The 24,070-nt window shown below is 47.8% G+C and overlaps 6 protein-coding genes across 15 annotated transcripts; 3 read left to right on the top strand and 3 right to left on the bottom strand.

Moving 5' to 3' along the window:
- The first annotated feature begins 1,239 nt into the window (after positions 1–1,239).
- Positions 1,240–2,808, top strand: H257_16486. Of its 2 annotated transcripts, XM_009844928.1 has the most exons (6): positions 1,240–1,329; positions 1,397–1,614; positions 1,683–1,793; positions 1,860–1,913; positions 1,963–2,489; positions 2,559–2,808. In XM_009844928.1, exons 1-6 carry the CDS (start codon positions 1,257–1,259, stop codon positions 2,656–2,658), a joined length of 1,083 nt encoding a protein of 360 aa, XP_009843230.1. In that variant the 5' UTR covers positions 1,240–1,256; the 3' UTR covers positions 2,659–2,808. The 2 variants fall into 2 exon arrangements, with proteins under 2 accessions (XP_009843230.1, XP_009843229.1); XM_009844927.1 differs by having other exon boundaries at positions 1,963–2,808.
- A 230-nt stretch (positions 2,809–3,038) lies between these two features.
- H257_16485 lies at positions 3,039–4,781 on the top strand. Of its 2 annotated transcripts, XM_009844926.1 has the most exons (8): positions 3,039–3,080; positions 3,138–3,333; positions 3,389–3,575; positions 3,624–3,722; positions 3,799–4,081; positions 4,145–4,292; positions 4,354–4,545; positions 4,594–4,781. In XM_009844926.1, the coding sequence occupies exons 1-8, from the start codon at positions 3,062–3,064 to the stop codon at positions 4,745–4,747; spliced, it is 1,278 nt and encodes a 425-aa protein (XP_009843228.1). In that variant the 5' UTR covers positions 3,039–3,061; the 3' UTR covers positions 4,748–4,781. The 2 variants fall into 2 exon arrangements, with proteins under 2 accessions (XP_009843228.1, XP_009843227.1); XM_009844925.1 differs by having other exon boundaries at positions 4,354–4,781.
- H257_16484 (hypothetical protein) lies at positions 4,763–7,493 on the bottom strand. The gene is made up of 4 exons (XM_009844924.1): positions 7,319–7,493; positions 7,204–7,261; positions 6,522–7,145; positions 4,763–6,461 (listed from the first exon to the last, which is right to left on the bottom strand). The coding sequence occupies exons 1-4, from the start codon at positions 7,423–7,425 to the stop codon at positions 4,863–4,865; spliced, it is 2,388 nt and encodes a 795-aa protein (XP_009843226.1). The 5' UTR covers positions 7,426–7,493; the 3' UTR covers positions 4,763–4,862.
- Positions 7,494–7,666: 173 nt separating this feature from the next.
- H257_16483 (hypothetical protein) lies at positions 7,667–10,234 on the bottom strand. The gene has a single exon (XM_009844923.1). The coding sequence runs from the start codon at positions 10,197–10,199 to the stop codon at positions 7,830–7,832; it is 2,370 nt and encodes a 789-aa protein (XP_009843225.1). The 5' UTR covers positions 10,200–10,234; the 3' UTR covers positions 7,667–7,829.
- Positions 10,235–10,601: 367 nt separating this feature from the next.
- On the top strand, positions 10,602–13,701 carry H257_16482 (histidine-tRNA ligase). Its single transcript, XM_009844922.1, has one exon. It carries the CDS (start codon positions 10,613–10,615, stop codon positions 13,418–13,420), a length of 2,808 nt encoding a protein of 935 aa, XP_009843224.1. The 5' UTR covers positions 10,602–10,612; the 3' UTR covers positions 13,421–13,701.
- Positions 13,702–13,867: 166 nt separating this feature from the next.
- H257_16481 (hypothetical protein) lies at positions 13,868–16,548 on the bottom strand. 8 transcript variants are annotated; one of them, XM_009844921.1, is made up of 8 exons: positions 16,129–16,548; positions 15,628–16,082; positions 15,398–15,565; positions 15,147–15,328; positions 14,754–15,055; positions 14,585–14,703; positions 14,417–14,524; positions 13,868–14,365 (listed from the first exon to the last, which is right to left on the bottom strand). In XM_009844921.1, exons 1-8 carry the CDS (start codon positions 16,484–16,486, stop codon positions 14,006–14,008), a joined length of 2,052 nt encoding a protein of 683 aa, XP_009843223.1. In that variant the 5' UTR covers positions 16,487–16,548; the 3' UTR covers positions 13,868–14,005. The 8 variants fall into 8 exon arrangements, with proteins under 8 accessions (XP_009843223.1, XP_009843222.1, XP_009843218.1 ...); XM_009844920.1 differs by having other exon boundaries at positions 14,585–15,055; XM_009844916.1 differs by having other exon boundaries at positions 14,417–14,703.
- Positions 16,549–24,070: the final 7,522 nt, after the last annotated feature.

Here is a 24,070-nt window from a genome sequence, read left to right as displayed (position 1 = left end):
CGCGAGTGAGTCAATAATGACCACTATGAATGCATCTATTCCTTTGTTATAGCCAATGCTATTGCAAATCTTTTCAACCTGGTGCTTGTGCAAACTTATTCTACCTTTTATAGTTAGTGCCATGAATATGCTAAACATTGCGTTGAATGATCTGAAATCTGAGCCAAGTGTCGTGATGCCTTATGCGACAAAAGCAGTATATGTCAATAGAAGCCTTGTGCATTTGTATTTCATGATATAGGTCTTCTTATGGAAGCTCATATCGATTTGATCTGCTATTACCATAACTGCGTGTGCGTCACATCCTCACCCGGTTGGTCGTAAAAATGTGAATTTGAATAAAATACGAAAATTCTCAGAAATATATCAGATCCTAGGGCAACTTCCAATACAATTTCCAAGTATAGACCTCACTCAAAAATACCCCCAATAGTATTTTGGAACAGAGGAAGTGTTACAGTTATTGTGCTTTTCACATATTTTGCCCGTTGTTTTAGCTCCTAAAACCATCCAAAGTTTAACCTAAACTGAAGTTGCACTCGACGTAAAAGTAAGCTTCCCCACCGTTCTGTCATTGGCTGATCTAAAACTTGCGTTGTTTTACTAAAACTACTTCGTTTTATTAACTCCCGTGGCCAAGCAGTCATGCAGAGTAATGACCTACTGGGGTAAGCTCGCAGTGCACCAGCTCACACGAGCTTTGCAGCCAGCTTGTTAGCAACTCGTTGGCACGAAAAGTCGAGCAAGAAGCACTCAACATCAACCTTTATCGAGCATAGTCAAGAATCACACTCGCGTGTATTAGGTAATCCACTCTGTAAACCCCCGCGTTTGCCGAAATGAAATGGGCAAACGCTTCAGGTTAGCAACATATGCTGCAGGAACAGCTCTTGCTCATCCAATCATAGGTACTTCCGATTAGCTAAAACTAAGTTGAATTAATCTAAAACTTCGTCACCCACTGGTTAAAAGCGGGTATTTATTTATACCCAGATTAGCCAAAATATGTGAAAAGCACAATAGTATTATTAATAATACGTAGTAGTACAAATGTACTCCCATGGTGTGAACTGGCGTCAAGTGTCATTGTGCCTCTTCCGGATACGAGATCGTTTCTCGAATAAAATACTTGAAATCGCAATAGTTGTCCTTTCTTTTCACCATATAATAAAATAAATGGATGGCATGTCGAAGAATATCCGGATAAGAGGGACGAGATGGTTAATGACACAATCACAACGAGCGAAGACATACAGATGATAGACGTGGAGCATGAAGCGACTGACAGTGAGGATGCCGCCGCACCAGATGACTATGGAACGTCCAGAGGTATTCAAGATTGATCGAAGAGGAACATTCATCGAGGGTCGTTCATTGAGACACCCAGTCGTTCTAGGCTTCTTCTCATTCGCATCGCAGCTCGGGCGACAATTGACGCAGGATGCCATGGATCTGTCGACGTCGGCCGTGGAAACGGCCAAGTATTTGGCGGTGGAGTCGACAAAGGTGGTGGAGAAGGCCAGCCTCATGGCACAGGAGTCTCTGGCAGAAGCGTTCGAAGCGTCAGAAGAAACCCACCTCGATATGATCCTGGACTTGCCATGGGTAGACGCCGTACGTCATGCGAAAACCCCACTGATATGCGCCGCTCACATGCATGTCATCACCACCCATGTTCACAGGAAGGATGCACACACGATGAGGTCAAAGACGGCGTGTTTTCCATCAGCAGGACAAAGGCCAACTTCCATCGGTTGTCCCTACCGACTCTGGAGCCCATCTTCGACATCGACGTACGTCCAATAGCATGATGATACATTCAAATCACATATTTCTCACGCGCTTGTGTGTGGTTGTAGCGATTTGTCCAGATTGCCCCGGCCCTCCTTGCCCTGGACGACCAGCTGAGACAGGTTCAAAGTCATCACGATGACAATCGCCACGTCACCGTACGTATTGTAGCGTCACTTTGAGTTGTCGTACAAACTTGCCGAAGACGTGTTCTGGGGCAACTACTTTTACCATTGCCACGTGCTGCGCGTGGAGCATGGGCTATCCCCGTACATGCCTATCGATGGCCGCGTGGTTCCCATGGCCATACCAGACACCAATCAAGCCGCCGACGACGACGCGTCGGCTTTGCATGTGGACGAAGAAGAGTATGGCGGCGTGGCGGACGATGTCGCAGACGGTCGCGTGGAAGCAGCCGGCCCCATCACGACTACCCAGGACGACCAAAAACCACCGACGACTTCGACCTTTAGCACGATGAAGTCGAACCTGCTGCATCGATCGGTGCAAGCCAAGCAGAAGATGCAAACGATCAAGCGCAAGATTCACTTTCCATCGCCAGAAAAGATCAAGGACATGCAGTCGTCGCTGCTGCGGCGCAAGTCGAGCGTCACGGAATCGTTGGAGCGCATGTCCATCCCGACCATGTCGTCGTTCAGACGAAGTCCGTCGTCGTTTCTGCGGAGTCGATCGAAATCGTAAGCCTGTGTCGTGTACTGATGACGCCTTTTTTCGAGTACTCACGTGGTTATGTGGATGGGCGGCAGGGGCGCCAGTGAGCCGGAAGACGTCGACACGGACCGCCTGAGTGAACTGGGCACGCCGCCGTCGGCCACGTCGGAATGTAGCCACGAGTTTGATGATTAAGGATGAACATGGTGGAATGGCCTTCACTTTGGAGGGGAGGCTGGCTACACATGTAGTCCAACATATCGTGAGATATGAGATACGGCAGCTGCGACGGGGTGTGATGCGGCATAGGAGTTACGAGGCAGGATTCATGCATTTGCAGGTTTAGCTGGTCACCAAGTGATCTTTGTGATGCTGTTGTGACTTGTTCGCAAGAATGTTGATGCAAACTGACCCAACTGTTCGTCGTGGTACTGTAAGTGATAAATAAATAAATTGAAGCGTGTATACAAAATGCAAGAGAATACAATGCGACCATGGCGAAATGCACGACGAATGGATGCAGGATCTCATGGCGTGCGTAATACTCTCGCCTTTGAAAGTACATTTCGAGTTCTGATTGCTTCCAGCTTGACCTTCGATGGCCCTGAAACCGTTTGGTAGTGCCCTCTCTCGATGCCACCATCCCCATGCACACTGTCTTCATGCTGATGTAGGCAAGTTTGAGGAACACAGCGGTAGCCTGCCATGGTCCATCTTCCCGCGCAAGCGCTTGGACATCACATACTCGGACATCATGTCTGCGATCGCATCATGCTTTTCACTGAAGGAGACCGACCGCGACACCCTTGCGACCGACTTGGAGACCGTGTTCGACCCCCAAGGTCGAGCGCTGGCCTGTCTCTCTGTCCGGTGTGTACCCCATCCTCTTCCATCTTGATTGTGTGCTTACCTTGTATGATGGCAGCACTGGGTTTGACCTGTTTCTGCAAGCCATGGCGTTCCCCAAGGGCAGCGAGATCATCTGTTCGTCCATTACGATTCCAGACATGCTCAAAGTCATTCACCACCACGGCCTCGTGGCGGTGCCCGTGGATTTGGACGAGAATACGCTGGCCATGCAAATGGACGTGCTGGAGCGCTCCGTCACCGCCGTACGACCATCCAAAGTGAAATGTGACAAGTCTAATGATCGTACTTAGAACACCAAGTGCATTCTCGTGGCCCACGTGTTTGGCACGCTCAACAACTTGGACACGGTGTCTGCGTTTGCCAAAGCGCACCACATCCTCTTGCTCGAAGTACGAGTCGACGATATCGCAGGACTCGACCCCAAGTTCGCGTATTGTCCCATGCCCATCCGTTATATCATCATAGGACTGCGCCCAAGCATACTGCGGGCCGGCCTACACTGGCCACCGCGCCACAGACGTGGCGCTGTTCAGCTTTGGTACGATCAAGACGTCCACAGCGTTTGGCGGCGGCATGCTGCGCGTGAGCGATCGCGCCATCCTTCGCAAGATGCGATCCATCAACAACTCGTACGAGCCTCGGTCGCGCAAGTTCTTTCTCCACCGCCTGCTCAAGTACTCGGTGCTGCACTCGCTGACCACGCCAGCGATGTTTGGTCTGTTCTTCCACGTCGTTTCCAAGCTCGGGTGTATGTACAGTAGCATCGTCACACACGCTCGAGTACAAGTTCACCCCCATATCTCCCTTGTAGACAGCGCGGACGAAGTCATCACGTCGCAGATCCGCGGGTTTGCCGGCGACTTGATCTCGGGCATCCGCCAACGTCCGTCCATGCCCCTTCTCTTTCTCCTCCGCCGCAAGCTCACGACATTTGACATGGCATATGTGGCCAAGCGCAAGTACTGTACATTGAACAACCACACACAATGGGAGATGTCGTCAGGACTGATTGATTCGTAGGACCAAGAGCGAGGAGCTGGAGCAGCTGCTTCGAGGCATCCCCCACACGTCCGTGCCGGGGGTGCTGGCCAAGAACCACTACTACTGGCTCTTCCCCGTGCTGGTGCCCCACCCCCGCCACGTCGCCGCGGCCATGATCCAAGACGGCTTTGACGTGACCGCCGGCGCCACCCAGCTGGCGTTTGTCCCCCAGTACGATGCTTGATGGACATCTTGTTTCATGGTTGTGTTTGTGTGTAGCCCCACGGATGCCTCGTTCGACCCCGTGATCTCGAAAAAAGTGATGCAAAGCCTCGTGTACTTGCCCGTGACGGCCGAAATGCCGCGATGGGCCCTGGAAAAGATGGCCAAGTCGCTCGCCGCGGCCGTCGCGTCGACTCCATCCAAGCTATAATCCGACATAATGTCATTCGAGTTCTGACGATCCATTTATATTCCCATCCTCATCTGCGATAAAGTATTTCTGTACTACAAGGGCTATGTAAGTTTGACGTAACATTGTAGTTTGTTTAATCTAAGTCCATCTTGTCGCCTTCCTTGGTGTCTTCGTCGTTGGACGTCACGGGGGCCGCCGGCGGTTCGACCTTGGGCAACGGCTTGGGCTTGGTGATGATGGGCAACGCCAACGCGCGGGTTTCCACGATCTTCTTGCGGATCTGGTCGGCCGTGACCACGGGGTCTTGGGTCAACGGCACGTTGGCTTGGGCGTTCAACTGGTCAAACAGCCACGTCTCGGCCTTGGTGCTGACGTCGCGCAGCTTGTTGGACTCGTCGTCCGTCCAGTGCGAGTACGCGTCGTCCGTCGAGTTGGCGAGCTTCTTGTACTCTTCAATCACAGCCTTCAATTCAGCTTGGGCTTCGGGGCGGTCTTGGTGGTCCTGGTACCGGACGTCAACGGGCTTGAGGAGGGCGCGGAGTTCATCCAACTTGGTCTGGAACACAGACTTGGTCGAGTCGAATCCTTCGTCCGAGTACAGCCAGTCTTCCATGTCGTTCAACTTGGCATCAAACGCATCGCGGTCCGACGTCGACACAAACTCGCTGTACTTGTCGCTCAAGTGGTTGCGGTTGTCGTACACAAACGTCTCGAGCTCGTTGCGCTTGTTGGCGGTTTCTTCAATCACGCGGTCTTGCTGGGCCATCGTCAGCTCTTCCTCGGATGCGCGGTTCACATCCGCGGCCGTCAACCCGTTCACTTGCGACTCCACCTTGAGGTCCACCTTGCGGAAGCGCTTCTTCTTCGGGCCTTCCTCCTTCTTCTCCTCGCCTTCCTTGGCTTCGGCTTCCTTGGTTTCTTCCTCCTTGATCTCCACCATCATTTGGCCCGACGCCACTTCGAACAACCCGTGGATGTCTTGGCGGACGTTCACACGGACGCGGGGCGCTTCGCCGTTTTCGCCGGCCGACATGCCCGAGATTGTAAACTTGCCCAAGTTGGTGTACGGGCTAGGGGGCAAGAACGGCGTGGCGGTCTCGTCGTAGTTGGCTTCCACGACCAACGCTTCGGAGCGGCGGAACGTGATGCGCTTCGTGGTGGGGAAATCGTCCTTGCGGGTCAAAATCAAGATCGAGTTAGCGTTCGCTGGAGTTTGCACCGCGCCGTCCGTCTCGTCTTCGTTCGTGTCGTCGTCCGCCGACGCCGCGCCTTCCCACGACACGCGGATGGGGTAGTTGTTGATGTCCGAGATCGAGAAGTCCTTGACCTTGAACAACGGCGACAGGATCGCGCATTGCAACGCGCAGCCACGGGCCACGGCTTCGTCGGCGTTCAACGTCGTGCTGAGACCCAAGTTGGGCTTCTCCTTGTCCAGGCCGAGGATCTCGGCCAACCGGCGCTTGACGGACGCGACGCGCACGCCACCGCCGACAATTTCCACGCAGCTGAGCTTGTCCGCGGTGAGACCGGCATCGGCCAACGCAGATTGGATCGGACCTTCCAAGCGTTGGAGGAGGGGCGCAATGAGCGTCTCGAACTCGTCCAAGCTCACCTTGGACGCATAGTCGATTTCGTCTACGAGGCATTCGATGTTGAGCACCGACGACGTCACGCCCTGGGGACTCAAGTTCTTCTTGGTCTTCTCGCACGCCGACAAGAGTTTCAGGCGCGACTACAACACAAGTGAGTGACAACCTGTGAATGGAAGCAAGTGCAAAGGCAGTTAGTTTACCTTGGCATCGGCCAGCGGGTTCTTCTTGTGCTTGGCTTCGAATTTTTCGGCCACGTCCTTGGCCAGTGCAAAGTCAAAGTTGCGACCCCCGAGGAAACGGTCGTACGCGACGGCCTTGACTTGCAACTTGCCTTGGACAAAGTTCACAATCGACACCGTGTAGCCGGAATGGCCCATGTCAATGAACATGACGTGCTCCGGGTTGGTTTCGTGGAACAAGTTGCGCACCGACTTGTAAATGCCGTACCCGAGCGCCACGGCCGTGTGTTCGTTCATCAAACGGAGGCAGTTGAGCCCCGCGATCTTGGACGCGTTCAACATCGCACGGCGCTGCACGTCGGTAAAGTACCCTGGGCACGACAAGACACCGTACGCAGGGTTGACCCCGTCGTTGGCGACGGCGGCGATGTTTTGCAGCTTGTTCAACATCATCGCAACAACTTGCTCACACGAGTACGTCACTGGATTGTCGTTGTAGTTGAGCACAATGCCCACTTGGCCCGACGGCAATTCCACGCACTTGAAGCCGTAATTCTGAATTTCTTCTTGGACATCGGGCGCAGAAAACTTGCGGCCGATCAATCGCTTCACGTCGGTCGCCGTGTTCTTGTAGTTGGTGCGCGCCTAGCATGACAGTCAGCACGCATGTTTTTCACCGCCAACAATCAAGGAAAATTCGTACCATGCTCACAGCGGCTTCCCCAATGTAGCGTTGCTTGCCCGCCATGCACACCATGTTCCTACACACGTGTGGTCAGATACATGAAGTCGTCCAGGACTTGTCCATTACGACGTACGGGTTCTTGCGGTTGGAGTTCTCATTGAGGATGATGTCGATACCGCCGCGCTTGGCTTGGGCAACGACACATTCCACGTTCCCGAAGTCAATCCCGATGACCGACATGCTACGTAGGTTCCTTGGACAGAATCAAATGTAAAATGGCGATGATCAGTGCCCCCCCACCACTTTACGCAGTTCGAATTCTGACCAATCCACGGCAACTGTAGCAAAATCCTGCATTTGGATTGGTGGAGAGTGCGTGCTTCGAGAATATTCGAACTCCATTCAAGCATGGATTGTCACAGAGTATTAATAATCGAGAACTTTCTGTGCAGGTGTAACCGAAGGATCTAGAATTAAATCTCACAGGTTATGTATTCTCAAAGGCACCGATGTTGAGTGGAGGTACAGCTGGTGCCGTCGATAACGGCGTGATGAGGCTGCCCGAAACTCACAGTGTTAATGCGTGGAATCAACTTAAGCAACGTTCACATTCTCTACATGACAGGTCATCCCACGCATACATATCAACTGCGCTTGGACAATCGGGCTTGCTGATGTGCCAGCGCCGCCAACGCAGACAGGGTTTGGCAGGGAGGGATGTCGTCGTCGAACAACTGATGGGGTGGGGATTCAAATCCTGGCAAGAGATGCACATGTCCAACTTCATCAACGCTTTCGTTTTCGTTCACGACGAGATCGCGAAGATCTGGATGCTCCACGAGCAGCTGGGCCCATTCCACGACCTGTTGCTTTGCGAGGGCGACGAGGAAGGCCTTCACATGATGTTGGAGGAGCTTGTGGTGCTCAATCAGCTTTGGGAACGGCATCTTGCACGACAGTAGCAAGCTCAAGACCATGTCGTGCAGGGGTGGCACCTCCTCGTGCTTTGTCTCGACGCTTCTCGTCTGCATGACACGTGTCCACTGCAACACCGACGGCAGCAAGTATGGATACCAATCGCATGTTCGTTGGACCAACGGGTGGCATTCTCGAGGCAAGGCCGATGGCAGCACCGCGTCCACCACCACGTCTCGCCACTCGTGAAACGAGTCCTGCCACGCCGTCGGTCCATCCGAGGCGGCGGGGACGGCATGCTGGTAGCCGCGATAGAGCCACTCTTTCGCCGCCGCGCGGTGCCGCACGATAGATCGCAGTACATGTGTCACATGTACCACATGCACGCCAAACTCATGGATGTCGGCGACGGACGCGGCAGACTCGACCAGCTCTTCGTGGACACGGCAGGACTCTTCCAAGTCTGCGTTCGGTTGCATGAACCGTTGCAGTTTCGCCTTGGACAGCGCCGACATGTCTGGAAGGGCGTCGAAACACTCGAACGGATGGGGGGGAAGTTGCTGTTGAAGGCGGATCAACCGGTTGCAAAACTGCGGCGCGGGGGGAGGCACCGCGAGCCGCAACACCTCTGGCAGGACCATGAGGCGGGGATGGTCGGCCCCCATGCGCTCCCGAAGCATGCGGCGATGCAGTTGGCGCAGGTCGGTGGTGGCTGCGCCTGTCCAATCTGTGTCTGGGAGGGCAACATGCGCTGCAAGGGACTGGATCGCCAGGAGGTGCCGCACGCGGGTGTCGGCGAGTCGCCACCGCCGCTTGGCGGCGCGGAACTGCTGCTTGAGGCTGGTGTGGGCACTGCCATGCGTGGCCACGTCCCCAAGATTGGCTTGCAGGGCCGACGTCCACGTGACCAACGACCATGGAGGAGGCGTGGAGTCGGATGCCAAGGGGCCGGTGGACCGGGGGGCGTGTGCATGACGTGAAAGGGAGTCGGGGGTCGCAAGTGGCGGCGAAGTGACTTGCACGTGGTTGGTGACAGTGGGGGTTGAAGGGGGGTTCGGACGGCGCCGAACGAGGTCGGAGGATGGCTTGGTGGCGTCGTCGTCTTTGGTGGCGGTGGCAGGGGCAGGGGTAGTTGTAGGGGTAGGGGCATTTACTTTTGTTCTACCTCGCTTCGAGTATACAATTTGAACTTCTTGAGGGGCGTTGTCGGACACGTCACCGAGTACTTGTGCTTGAGCGGGTTGGGCCGCGGGGCTTGGGTTGGTGGTATGACCAGTTCGTGGAGGGGTCGTTGGGGTGTCGAGATCGATCTCGATGACGTGGTGCTCTTGTTGACGCCGGCGTTTCTTTGGTGGTGGAGTCGGCTCCTGGGCAGTAGTGGCTATTGCTTTGGGTTTGCTTCGAGCGATGGAACCCTTCGATGGAGCGGCAGTGGGTGGAAGCGTAGCAGGTGCAGCGACCGGCACTCGAGTTGGAGGAGGCTTGCATGCAGCCACTGAAGGTTTGCGAGATGGATTTGGCGGCACGGCAGTTGGTTTCCCGCGGTCGGAGGAGCTTGGAGCTCCATCGTGAAGAAAGGCATCGTGAGTATTGTAGCGATGTATGGGAGTAGGCGTAGGTTGGGTTTTGGGCAGAGGGGTCTGCACTATTGGGACGCTGGGCAAAGTGTTTCGTGGCTGAGGCGCAGGAGGGCGTTGAGAAGGTGGAGGAAGCGGTCGAGAGGTTGCGCCAGCTTGGTTGTATGCCATGGAAGCCAACCCTTGCTTTCGGAGGACTAACTGAAGCGCCTCGTCAATCAACTGCTGCGCAAGTCTTGCCCCGTGGTTGGCACGTAGGACATTCTGACCAGCCACTGACAAGTAGCTCTTCGAGCCCGCCTTGGCCACCTTGAGCTTAAGGGTACAGTTGGACGTAACTCCTGCAGCAGTGATCTTGGCGCCGCGATGGCCGACGATGTGCGGAATCATAGCGTTCGCCGTTTCGTCGTCAATATCGTCGGGGAAGTTCACTCGATGCATCGCCATGCTGGTCATGGGCTTCAAGCTTTCTTCGCGCTTCGCGCCGCCGCCGAAGGACGCGCCAATGGAGATGCCTGACATGGCCTCTCGCGCGGAAAAAGAATGGAATCAACCGCATAACTGCTATAACTCTTGATTGGTTAAAAAGTGCTTATGTATTGGGACATTGCCATGAAAAATGGGTTGATATATCTTATAATTTTGACGAATGAAACCTCGTCTATCACGTTGTACTTTCACTTACCAGTAACGTTACGTCAAGCCAAACCCCATGAACGAAGCTTAACGTTGATCAACGCATCACTGATGTGCCTTCCTGGTAACAGCGCTCCATGTATTTATACGCTACGCCTTGAACTACGAGTTCGCACCGAGGGAAATTTTCTATGGTTTGCATGAATGTTGCTCTGATATTTATCCGGATTTTGGTGGATATCCGGATGACTGTGCATCACTGGTCGCATATATTGCATTTTTGATCTACCAGCGTAGAAATGTCGAACCGCGTCACGGTGGGCTCGAAGAAGCTCAGCTTGGAAGAGTTCAGCTCCGTTGCGTTCGTCGGCGCTAAGGTCGCTCTGGAACCCTTGGCTGTTGTGGACTTGCACAAGGATGACGCTGCCCGCGTGGTTGCGTTGCCGTCTGCTTCGTCACCAGGTGACGGGCCTTTCTTGTCACCCGCACTCGGACGCGCCTTCGTGCTGTCGCGTGTGAACTTCATTGTCAAACACACATTGCTTCGCTCGAACGCCATCCTTGAAACCTTGGACTTTCTTGTTGCGCTCCTCAACGCCGACCTCATTCCTCAATTCCCCGCCCCCACGACGAAACTCGTCGACGTCGACGCGGCTTCCATTGCACTATTGGATGCCTTGAAGGGCCATGGCAAGGCTACGCTTAAGTCCAAGAACGTAGTGTCTTTATCCGAAGGTCTTGCCTCTGTCGGACTCTCCTTGCCGGTTGCCCTGAGTTCCATTGAACAAGCGACGTTGACGCAAGGCGGCGGGTCGTTGCAAGCAGTTGTCGCCTCCATCGTCAGCGGCGCCAAGGGTCTCACGCCCATCTCCGATGCTGTGGCAGCCCTCACCTGCGAAGCACTTCAAGCGTCCCCTTCGCCGTTCCAGGAAGCCCACGACAGCACCCGCCCCCACCGCGGCATGCTCACCGTCGCCACCCATCTTCGAGTCATGCTCGACAACTCCAAGTACGCCGTGGCTTCTGACAAGGTGGACTCGTTGGTCATCCGGTCCATCCCACAGTACCATGGCCCTGCTCGGGACGCCATTGCCGCCGCCGCTAAAGTCGTGGAAACTGACTTGAACGCCACCGGGAGTGCGCTCGGCCTGTCGTCGTTCCATCCAGAATTGCTCAAACAGTCGCTGTTGTCGCTCCACAGCGCCGTCGAGGCGCTCTTCGACGGGTCGCGGGGCCGCGTGGCACTTCTGCCGACCTCTTCTGCTGCGGCGGCGGTCGCCGTCGAATCGTTGGCTTCTCCAGCGGCCACATTTGCCTTGGTCGAAGCGACGACGACCCAGCTGACGGGAGAAGTTCGTGCAGCCAAGTCCATTTTGGCCGCGCAGGAAGCCTCGCAAGGCGGAGGTGGCGTCAAGGGCGTCGACTCTGCCAAGGCGGCCGAAGTCGCGGCCAAGCAGGCTGCCGCCGAAGCTAAAGAGGACGAGGCGCTGGCGGCCATGAGCGAAGCGCAGCGCGCCAAGGTGCTGGAAAAGCGACGATTAAAGGCCGACAAGCTCAAGGAAAAGGCAGCCAAGAAGGCGGCCAAGGACAGTTTGGGCGCCGGCGTCGGCAGCTCGGCGTTCCGGGCGTTTTTGACGGCGTCGCAGGACTACCTAAACCCGTTCGACTTTCGCGTGCAGGGTGCGGTGGTGTTTCTCGAGGACTTGTTTGCCAAGTTGAGTGGGCTGAGCGGCGGTGAGAAGCGTCGCCCTAAGATCGCCAAGGGCGCACAAGACTTTTTGCCGCCGCAAATGCACCTGCGTGAGCAAATCTTCCACAAGGTCCGCGCCGTATTCAAGCGCCACGGCGGCGTCGAGATTGAAACGCCCGTGTTTGAACTCAAGGAAACGCTCACGGGCAAGTACGGCGAAGACTCCAAGCTCATCTACGACTTGGCCGACCAAGGGGGCGAGCTCCTCGCGCTGCGGTACGACCTCACAGTTCCGTTTGCGCGCTTTATGGCGCTGCATAACCCTGGGAACATGAAGCGCTACGCCATCGCCCGCGTGTACCGCCGCGATAACCCGCAGATTGCCCGCGGTCGGTTCCGCGAGTTCTACCAGTGCGATTTTGACATTGCGGGCGTATACCCGACGATGCTCGCGGACGCCGAAGTCATCTCAATCGGGATCGAAGTGCTGCAGCAGTTCCCCGAGCTCGGCCCGTTCAAGATCAAGCTGAGCCACCGCAAGTTGCTCGATGCAATTCTCGAACTCTGCGGCGTGCCAGCCGACAAACTGCGCACGACGTGCAGTGCCATCGACAAACTGGACAAGGAGCCATGGGACGTTGTCCGCGCCGAAATGGTCGACGAGAAGGACATCGCGCCCGAAGTCGCCGACCGCATCCAGGGATTTGTGACGCAAGTGGGCAGTCCCAAGGCCCTGTATGCGCAACTGATTGCCGACAAGCGCTTTGGCGACCACCCCGCCGCCGCCGAAGCCATGAAAGAGCTCGGCCTGCTCTGGTCATACCTGGAAGCCATGGGGGTGCTGGACTACGTGTCGTTCGACCTGTCGCTGGCCCGGGGCCTCGACTACTACACCGGCCTCATCTACGAGTTCGTGCTCACGGGCGAATCCGCGACGCAAGTGGGGTCGATCGCCGCGGGGGGGCGCTACGACAACTTGGTGGGTATGTTTTCCGCCACGAACGCGCAGATCCCGTGCATTGGCGTGAGTTTGGGCATCGAGCGCATCTTTGGCATGCTCCAAAAGCACGCCGAGCAACGCGACGGCCTCCGCACGCCCGTATCTCAAGTACTCGTCACGCAAACGTCGGCGGGGCTGCTCGTCCCGCGCCTCGAAGTGTGCCAGCAACTGTGGGCCGCGCACATCGCCGCCGAGATTTTGCCGTCGGAAAACCCCAAGTTTGTCAAGCAGCTCCAACATGCGCTGGACGCTGGCATCCCGTACATTGTCGTGCTGGGCGAAGACGAACGGGCCAACCACCAAGTCAAGGTCAAGGTCCTCGCGACCAAGGAAGAGGTGACGATCGACGAAAAGGACTTGGTCCAGACGCTCCACAGCTTTGGCGTGGCCACCACGAACGTCGTGCGTTGGGATTAGGAGGCTCGTGAAGTCAAAACGACGAGGCTGTTTGTGTGTGTTTTGAAGGGGACGGATGGACAGTACTGCTAAAGTTGTACTTGAGTACGAGTTGCCATCGACTGCACGAATCAACTGTTAGGTTATAGCGAAATGCTTGGGGGCTAGCTACTACTATGATCTGGTAGTGCAATATTGTAACGTTAGCCCAGAAGTAGACGTTGGAGAACTGCATATACGTACTAGTATAGATAGAACAAACCTTACCGAACTGCATATATATACACTACATATATTGTCGATTTGATATACAAATATTTGGCGTGGGGGGGTGCAACCGAATCGCGCCGACCAAACCGATCCACAATCGATCTGATTGGTTAAATTTCATTGAGAAGGTTTTGATTGGCTAATAATTTTGAGCTCGTCTGAAGTAGCCAATCAAATCGAATTAAATTCCAACGAGAATCGAGAGCACAATACATGTACTGTATTATCATTTTACAGTTAACCAATTTTGTTTTTCAAGTGTCCTGGTACTATAATACTCCTTCGAAGTAGTACAGTGTAGTTAGTACTGGGCTTCTACTGTAGTGCATACTGTAGCTAGTGGGGTGCTGCTGCGACTTGTTGGTGGCGTAGATGGTGGGGGTGCTTGGCGTACCCGATGGACTGGAGGGCCATGAGGATGTCGTCCAAGACAGATTCGTTTTCGATGGTCGCGGGCACTGCAAACGGTTTATTGTCAGCCATGGTCTGGATCGTGCGGCGCACAATCTTGCCCGACCGGGTCTTGGGCAAGTGCTCCACCACGACCACGTCTCGAAGGCACACGAACGCGCCAATGTCTTGGCGCACGCGCCTCACGATGGCCGCGGCGACCTCGGCTTTGGACTGGCTCGCATTTGATTTCAGCACCACGAGTGCAATCGGGACTTGGCCCTTGAGGTTGTCTGCGACACCGACCTACAGCAGCGTGTTTCACACGATCGATCCAACATGAGACACGGGACGGACCACGGCACATTCGGCCACGTTGTCGTCGCGTTGGACGACTTCTTCGATGGCGCCAGTGCTCAATCGATGGCCCGCGACGTTGATGATGTCGTCTGTACGAGACATGATCTACGCCCAAAATGATATATATCATTGCCCGTTACAAGTTTCAACTGTCACTGTACATACAAACACGTAATTGTCGGGGTCGATAAACCCAGCGTCCCCCGTCGTGTAAAAGCCCGGGTGTTCCTCCATGTACTTGGACACGTACTCAGTTTCGTTGTTGTAGAGCGTTGTAAAGCATCCTGCAATACATCAGTCCTTGGACCTACTATATTGTGAGGGTACTATCCACCTGGAGGCAGCGGCAACCGCAGCAAGATGCTGCCTTCCTTGACCTCATTCGGGTCCTCCGTGGGCTCGTCGTGGTTGTGCAGCACCACGTCAAAGCCGGGTACAGGTCGACTTGCCGACCCGAGCTTGATTCCAGGGCACTCGCGGCCGTCCAATCGGGTTTGGTTCATACCCATCATCTGGGAACACACGGGGAACCCAATCTCTGTCTGCCACCAGTTGTCCACGACTGGAATCCGGAGTTGATTCATGAAATACTCGATCGTCGCTGGGTCCCCTCTCTCCCCCGCCACAAACAACGACCTGCATACCCCCACAGATAAGAATACACCATGACGATGTAGCCACATATGACGTGTGGTAACATGAAGCAATTCATTGCACTCGTACATACCGAAGGTGTTTTTTCATTTGCGACGCATACTTGTCGACTTGGAGCGCGTTCGGGTCTTCCTTTCGAATCGCCCGCAATGCTGTGGGCGCTGTAAACATGCTGCGGACGTTGTACTCGGCAATGACCCGCCAGAACGCGCCTGCGTCCGGCGTGCCCACTGGTTTCCCTTCGTAAATCACAGTCTGCTCAACAGTGTCACACATGAGTCGATAACGTCACTTTGCACTAGCTAGACGAATGGCATAGCGTACTTTGCAGCCGAGGAAGAGGGGGCCGTACACGATGAACGAATGGCCCACGACCCAACCAAAGTCGGACGCTGCCCACCACGTGTCGCCAGGGCGCAGGCCGATCACGTGTTGAAACACCCACTTGAGTGCGACGTTGTGTCCTCCGTTGTCGCGCACCACGCCCTTGGGCTACACGATGCAATGGTTCGAGAAATTGCTTCATCCTAGAAGGTGATATATCCTTGATTTACCTTGCCAGTCGTGCCAGACGTGTACAAAATGTAGAGCGGGTCCGTCGAGAGCACAGGCACGCATGCATGCGGCGTCGCATGCTGGACAAACGCATCCCAACAGACGTCGCGGGGCGAGTCGATGGCGTACTCGCACTGGGAGCGCTGGAGGATCACGCAGCGCTGGGGCTGGTGGGTGCTGAGGGCCAGCGCGCCCTTGAGAAGTGCTTCGTATTCGATCACGCCCTTGGGCTCAAGGCCGCAACTGGCTGCCAGAATCACCTTGGGCGACGCGTCTTGGATGCGAATGGCCAATTCCTTGGCGGAAAATCCGCCAAAGACCACGGAATGGATCGCCCCCAGGCGCGCACAGGCCAACATGGCAACCGCCGTCTCGGGAACCATCGGCATGTAGATCACGACGCGGTCCCCTTTGGTCACGCCTTCCGCGGCCAACGCCCCCGCGAACCGAGACACTTTGCAAGGGATGTCATGGATCATCGCTAGACAGGTCAAACATACCTTGGTCAAGCAGTTCGTTGTACGTGATGTCAATCTTGGTGCCGGTCATGGGGCTGTCGTAGTGGATTGCCACTTGGTCGCCGCGGCCGTTGGCCACGTGCTCGTCCACGGCGCTGTAGCACGTGTTCATCTCGCCATCCACAAACCACTTGTTGAAGGGGGAGTTGGATTGGTCCAACACGGTCGAGTACGGCTTGAACCAGTGGATGTCTTTGGCGGCGTCGGCCCAGAACGACTCTGGGCTCGCGAGGCTGCGCTCGTATTCCTCAAAGTAGTTTTTCCTGGTGGAGAAGAAGGATGTGGACGCCCAAGGGGCGCGCACGAGGGGGCGAAGAAGGAACAAGCGTCGAGATAACATGCTTCGGTGACGAATGCCAAAATGCAGTCGCGGAAGGAAGTCTTCTGGTCGGAGGATACGAGAGAAGGATTCCAAGAAGTTGACATGGCGGGGCCTCGAAAGGTAGGAAGTGAAATGAAAAATTATAAACACATTTCAAGAAGCCATTTGAATATATTCAAAACAAAAGGTTATAACTGCATTATTATGTTTCTTTACGTTGCTTACATAAGGTTCCTGGCAAATCTTGAACCACCTTTTTCAATTTGCGCTCGTTGAAATCCCACGCTTTGTCCATTCTGAAAATCAGAGCGTCAATAAATCAATTGATCTGATGCGAGATCGATGATTAGACTTGGTCTGGGTATTCAATGCCAACGCCATGAAGCAGCACAGGACCACGAGTGCATCTCATGCATTGCATTCTGCTCTTCCAGGGCTCGGCAGTTACAGGATGCAATGACATACGTCTTCGATTATACCGCTCCCTTTACAGTACTATTAATAGTAATGGCTTGTGTTGCAATAATAGTAGTACTGTATTAATAGTACTATTAATACGTAGTATTAATATACGTATATAATAGTACAGTGTACTACGTTGTCTTATATCTTCAAGCTTGACCTGACGTCTCTTTGTCCTGATTGTGCAATTTGTGATGTTTGGCCAATTTATTTTGATGGGTGTTTTACGCCGCCTGTATTTTTTTCTTCGACCACTCATCCGGGATACTGTATGCAGGAACTGGCCAAAACTCATCATAACGTTAACGTTACCACGAAGTTATGGAAGGCCAAAATCGAGGCATTTCTGGGTTGGCGAAAGCAAAATCTGGAGTTTCCTTGCAGTCATCCACCTTTGTTGGAGAGGGACATTGGCTGCTGTACTGACACGCTTTCTACCACTCACTGTCCATGTTTTCAGAAATGCGCGCCGTTTCACTTTGAGAAAGAGCTGATCCGGATATTTCATTATTTTTGCGGATGCAATATTTTAATTGCGCATGTGCATGTTTTTTTGTACTTGGACGACATGTCGACATGCGTATAACGTTAAGATATATGTCGAAAATGGACGAACTTTGATGACGCTTTTCTCGAGCCTTGTAATACCTACAGCAATACTAAGCTTACTCGTACTACAATATAGTCCATTACTAGCTTAGCCTATGCAGCATGGTCTGTGCATACACAGCTCTCTCTGGCATGAGGCATCTTACCCGCATGTACATACAGTACACGCTTGCTTGAAATACGACGGATTTGGCAAGTTCGAAGTTATCTTTCTCTACAGCTGTTCATTCAGGCGACATGCAACAAAGCGACTAGAAAGTAACATATTATTGGTTGTTGTTAGAGGTATACCTAGACTAAAAAAGGTTGAATAGAGTGAAGTGAATGTGACCATCATCCCCTTTTGCCCCTCGGTACTCGGGCAGCTAGATAATGCTAAATTTCTACTTTAAAGAAGATAGCTACATTCTTCAATGCTTTACTATAAAGCTAACTAATGTTTAAATGTAAATTGAAAAATGATTGCTTTCAAAAGCTAATCTTCTTTTGAACTTTAGTTCAATTTATAATTAAGTTAAAACCCACTAACCCACGGGGTTTTTGTATTTTTGTATTTTATAGTTTAAACACAATAAAACATAAACACTTACAATTTCATATTTTCAAATTTAAACTTTAGAGCTAAACACAATAAAACATAAACACTAGCTATTTCATATTTGACATTTAAACTTTAGATTGAAGAAATTAGCTAAACACATTTTTACAATAACACATGTTATATGACTGTTTCAATTTTACTTTAGATTGACTAACACAATTTTACAATAACACATATTATTTGAATTTTAATTTTTTTGACTCTACCATGTTGCTATGGATCAGCATTTACTGATTTATGTTCTTTTGTACTGAATTTAATATATTGATATGTAAATTTATTTTGACTCTACCATGTTGCTATGGATCAGCATTTACTGATTTATGTTCTTTTGTTTCCTTTACTTTTATTTTGATAGAAATTCATTTTAAAGTTATTTAATTTCTATCTAAAGAAAAGAATATATATATTATATAATACTAAAGCTCAAATACTTATAACATGGTTAAAATTAATTCTGGTTTGAATCAAGAGGTACATTTATATTTAGATGATCCATATCAAATCAGATATAAAAAAATCACTAATTACATTAAAAATAACCAACTAGATATTGATGCTATGTGTATTGAGAAATTTAGCTTTGAGTATATTAATGATTTTTATAATGATCAATTATACTATTTATATAAATACATTATTTTTACGAATTGTCTATTTAAAAGTACATGTTTTAGCGAACAAGGATATACCGATGAACATTTAAATAGAATGATACTAAAGTATAAAAAGAAACTAGGAAAAAACAAGAAAATAGATTTAGAAGAGTTAGCTAAAGAAACCTACAAACCATCCCGAATTGCATATCAGCTATCATTGGATTCAGATTATACAGAATAATTTTATTTACTTACGAATTAAAATGTACTACCTATAATAGGTAGCTATATTTTTTGTCTATCCTTATACAACTAATTTCTATCTAAAGATAGTTCAATATATACTATATAACATACTATTGTATAATATAAGAAAATGTCAAATACTGATTTAGAACCTTTAAAAATTCTATACTTAGAAAGAGTAAATGTAATTGATACAAAGAGCCGAAATGTTTTACTTATTACAGAGAAAACAAAGCAAGAAGTAAAGGATATTTATTCAAAACGCGGGATTCAATTAATTGAAGAAAAAGAACCGAATGTAATATCAATTAAATTTACTTCAGCTATCCAATTTAAAACAGTAGAAAGTACATTTCAACATTTTATTCTATATTCATCTTTTAAACAAAATGATAATGTGATAGTTAATGATAATGATAAACGAAGTAAATTTAAAATGAGCGGATATAAAAAGGTGTTCGATGACAATAAAATTGATATTGAAGAGTTAAGTTTATTAACAAGAGATGAATTTTTTGACAACTATCCGCAAGACCTTTTATCACAAAAGGTTATTACAATTGCAAATAATTTTTATAGAAAAAAAATGCTGGATGATATGAAAAGAGAATTTGACGATGTGCAATGGAAACCGTTTCAACAAACAGTGGTTAATATTTGCAAAATGAAAGCGGACCCAAGAAATATATATATTGTTGAAGATGTTGATAAAATCAGAGATGATGATACAATTATTAAATCTGGAAACATCGGGAAAAGTTTCGTATGTGATTATTTAGATTTAGAATATAACTGTATTATTGCAGATGGTAAAAAAGATAATATTTTTAATCAAATTAAAATGCATTTAGATAACGAAAATGTGCCAAAAGTTATTATTTTAGATATTCCAAGACAAGGCAAAGATTATATCAATTATGGTGCCTTAGAATCAATTAAAAATGGAATTGTATATTCTGGCAAATACGAAGGCGGAAAATGTAGATACTATAAGCCTCATATGTTTATTATGACAAATTTTAGAGTTGATACTTCCCAATGGTCCGATGACCGCATCAGATTTATTGATACGAAAACAGGTAAAATTACAAAAAAAAGAATTCCAAATGAAGACGGTGTAAAAGATTACTGTAAAGATGACATTAAATTTGTTGAAGATTACGAAAGCAAATATTATGAAGTAGAAAAAGAAAATAAAGAATTAAAAAAACAAAAAAAAAAATATTAGAAGATAAGCTGAAAATGTTTGAGGCCTAAATTGTAATATAAAATGATTTTAAGGAGAGAGTTATAATGAACGATATAAAAAATATGCATATGATTAAGAGAAATTAAATTAAGCTGATGTCCCACATGGAGCTTCAGCTTCTCTTTTTTGTAATTGTTCTAATAAATGAAAATGATTTTTAGTTTTAACATGGTAAGATTTAGAAGTTCTATTAATCTTCATTCCACAAGTGCAAACAATATGCGTAAGTTTGTTATATTTTTCTTTATTTTTTTCATAATAAGCCTTGGCATATGCTGGCGTGTTAGATGTCATTATGAGTAGATCTATATATATATAATATTCTAATCTTTAATATGAAATTCAATCAGTTGAACTTTCATCATTGATATAGTCAACAATTGCATTAATTTGAGATTGTAAGTCTCTAATTTCTTTTTCGTTGTCTATTATGCGTTGGTTAGATGATTGCAAAGCTTTATGTAAAATTCCAATAATATCTATTGGATTTACAACTAATCGTGTATCAGCTGGAATAACTATTTTATCACCTTCTTCATTAGTTAATTCTCTTTCTTCTAATGGTTCATCTGTTTTATGAGTACCAACTATAACATTAAAATTATTTAATAGCAAATTCTGCGCCGAATACCCATAATGCATTTTATCTGAATTTTTATAATTAAAACTAATTGGATTTATTTTTTCAATAAATTTATTGACTAAATCAATATCTAATGTTTTTAAATTTTCTTTAAAATACTCATCAGAGAGTACATCAATTTCGCCTGAATCACACATTATCCCCCCTGAGCATCGTATTGAGAACGCTCTGTTGGTAAATGAAGTTGATGTAGATGTGCCTGCTGAACTTAACCATCCGAAGCTAGAAGCAGTTGTTTGATTTCCTGTTCCTACAACATGTAATGGACATGATGGAGAAGTATTATTTATTCCAACAAAACCATTAGAAGATTTTATATATAAATTATTATTATTAAATCCTAAATCACCATAAGAACCAGCTGCATATGAGTAGCAGAAAACGCTCGATTGTCCACCGGCATAATGCATATGACAGCCATACCCATATGAGCTTAAATCAGTTGTATCATATCCAAAAGCGTGTACTCCAGCGTTAGCAAAAGTATTCTTTAAACAGACTGTATTTCCATTTCCTTGTATATTAAAAATATTTGTGCCTAAATTTAATTGAGCTCCGACCCCCGTAGCGCTTGAATAGTAAAATTTATGCCCATTAATGCCAGGTGAACAAAATTGATTTGCATTAGTAGAAGTCGAATAACCAACTCCTGCTGAGGGACTAAGATTATTAGCATTATACCAACATAGATGTATATCAGCAGAAGTATTTCCTAAATAAAGACGGAAATTGTCTCCTGTTGAAACGGGACATGAAAACCCCGATAAACTCAAACGTGGTCTAGTATTTTGACCCGCTGTTCCTGTTGGCCAAGTGGAATCAAAACAATATTGTAAATATGTTTGATATGTTGGTGTAGCTGTTGGGTTATTTGTGGTTATTGTGAACCCCCCTTGAGAATCTGAACTAAAATAAACATATCCATTTGCATTATTAACTAATCCTAATTGTGTTCCAAAAGATTGTATATTTACTCTTGATGGAGTTATTGGAGGAGAATTTATATTAACAGTACCTAACAAACTAGTAGTTGTTCCAACAAAAGTAGCACATGCTGTTTCTACGCTTCCTGTATTGTTTCCAATTAAAACTCCTGCATTCCCAAATATTACAGGTCCATCTATTGATTGAGATGCAAATCCAGCAGATGTATTCCAACTAGTATTACCATATCCTGAATACATTAAACCATGATTTTTATCACCACCATTTTGGGAACGAAAATATATTGCTTGGTCATTTAAGCAAATTGCTTGTGTTGATATAGTATGATTTGTAGCGGCTCCATTAAAATTATTACAATTATAATATGAATTATTTAAGATTGCTTTAGAAATATACAAACCTCCTGATAATGCTACAGAATTCAAACTTCCAGTCGTGGAAACAGATGTGTTTGTAAACGTAATTAATCCAGAAGCAGTTAATGAAGCATTATTCAATGTTGTAATATTATTTTGAATTGCTGTTTGTAAAGTACCAGTCAAATTTGTTGCTGATACGGAATTGACGGATAATACTGAAGTTGCCCCAGCAATTGATACTAAATTATTAGTAGAACTTGTTAATGAAGATATTGTCATAACGTCTACAAAGGATCCAGCAAATACTGTACTAATCGTGGTTGATCCTTGATGCAATCCAGCTGTTGATAATTGACAAGTTGAGTAAATTCTCCCATAGGAAATAGTAGTATTTGAAGCATTAGGACCATTAAATGTTAATCCAATTCCGAATGAATTTGCTGTAGGGGTACCTGTTGATAATAAATGTGTAATACTTAGTGGATATACAAGATTTGCTATTCCCGCATCCGATATTTGTGCATTTATTAATGATGTTAATGATCCTGTTAAAGTTAAGTTTCCGCTTCCAATAATATCACTACCAACATACAGCTTTTTAGCAATTGCTACACCACCAGCAGTTGTAAAAGTACCTCCATTTGTACTGCTTGTTGCATCTGTAGTGTTACTTATTCCAATACCTCCTGATATTATGAATGCGCCAGTAATATTACTTGTTGAAGCAGTTGCTAAAGTATTAGTAAATGCTCCAGACAAATTTAAAGTAGTTCCAATATAAAGGGATTTTGCAATTGCTACACCGCCAGCAGTTGTAATTGAACCACCGTTAGTACTGCTAGTTGCATCTGTAGTATTTCCTATCGATAATCCTCCAGCCATTTGAACGGCTCCATTTGCATTGTTAGTAGCAGATGATGTATTTGTTAATGTTAAAATCCCAGAAGAACTAATAGCATTTACTAATGATATATTAAATCCATTCATTGAAATACTTCCTCCCATAGATAAACCAGTTAAAGTTCCTAATGATGTTATATTAGGCTGTGAAGCAGTTTGTAAACTCCCAGTTAGATTTGTTGCTGATAATGAATTTATATTTGTAATATTTCTACTAGAATCTAACACAAGAGCTTTAGATGCTTGTGCTGTTCCTATTGTAGTAATACTATTATAATTTAATTCTATTGCTGAAGATAATACTAATGTTGAACCAATCATAAATTTTCCCAATGGAACAACTAAATTATTCTGAGTAGTTATAGAATCTGTTGCCAGAATGAATCCGCTAATAATTCCGCCAGTTTTTTTGTAAAACGTAGCATTTGCATATGCTAACGTAATGGATTCATTACTATTCACATCGTAATATTGACTATCGAAAGGAGTTATTATATATGGGCTAGGTGGCTGATAGAACGCTATGTTTATTTTATGTTCGGTCGAAACCTAATTACTTTTCTAGTATACTTTGTAATTATATTACAAAGTAATATAATATATTTATGTATATATATATTATCTATATAATTAAAATGATTAATTTTTATAAAAAAATACCAAAGAAATATATAGAAGAAAAGCATAAAAATCCAAATTACAAAGTCCATGGTATCAAACTACCTGCTTTTATATGTATATCTGGCAGAACTTCGTCTGGGAAAACAAATGCCGTATTAAACTTTTTAAGCATGTGTCCGAACACATTCGACAAAGTTGTAATTTGCTGTAAGAATCTTAAATCAGATCCGCTTTATGTGTATATGCTTGATAAGAATCCAGACTGTGTTGATGTATATGAAGACCAAGTGCCAAATTTAGATTCTTTTGATATTTCAAAGCAGTATTTCGTAATAATAGATGATATGGTTGGTGATCGCCAACACGCT

Source organism: Aphanomyces astaci (genome assembly GCF_000520075.1).
Source record: "Aphanomyces astaci strain APO3 unplaced genomic scaffold supercont1.87, whole genome shotgun sequence".
In the NCBI taxonomy this organism is placed as follows: Eukaryota; Oomycota; class Saprolegniomycetes; order Saprolegniales; family Verrucalvaceae; genus Aphanomyces; species Aphanomyces astaci.
Note: the sequence above shows the minus strand (reverse complement) of the source record. Positions and strands in the feature narration are given on the sequence as shown.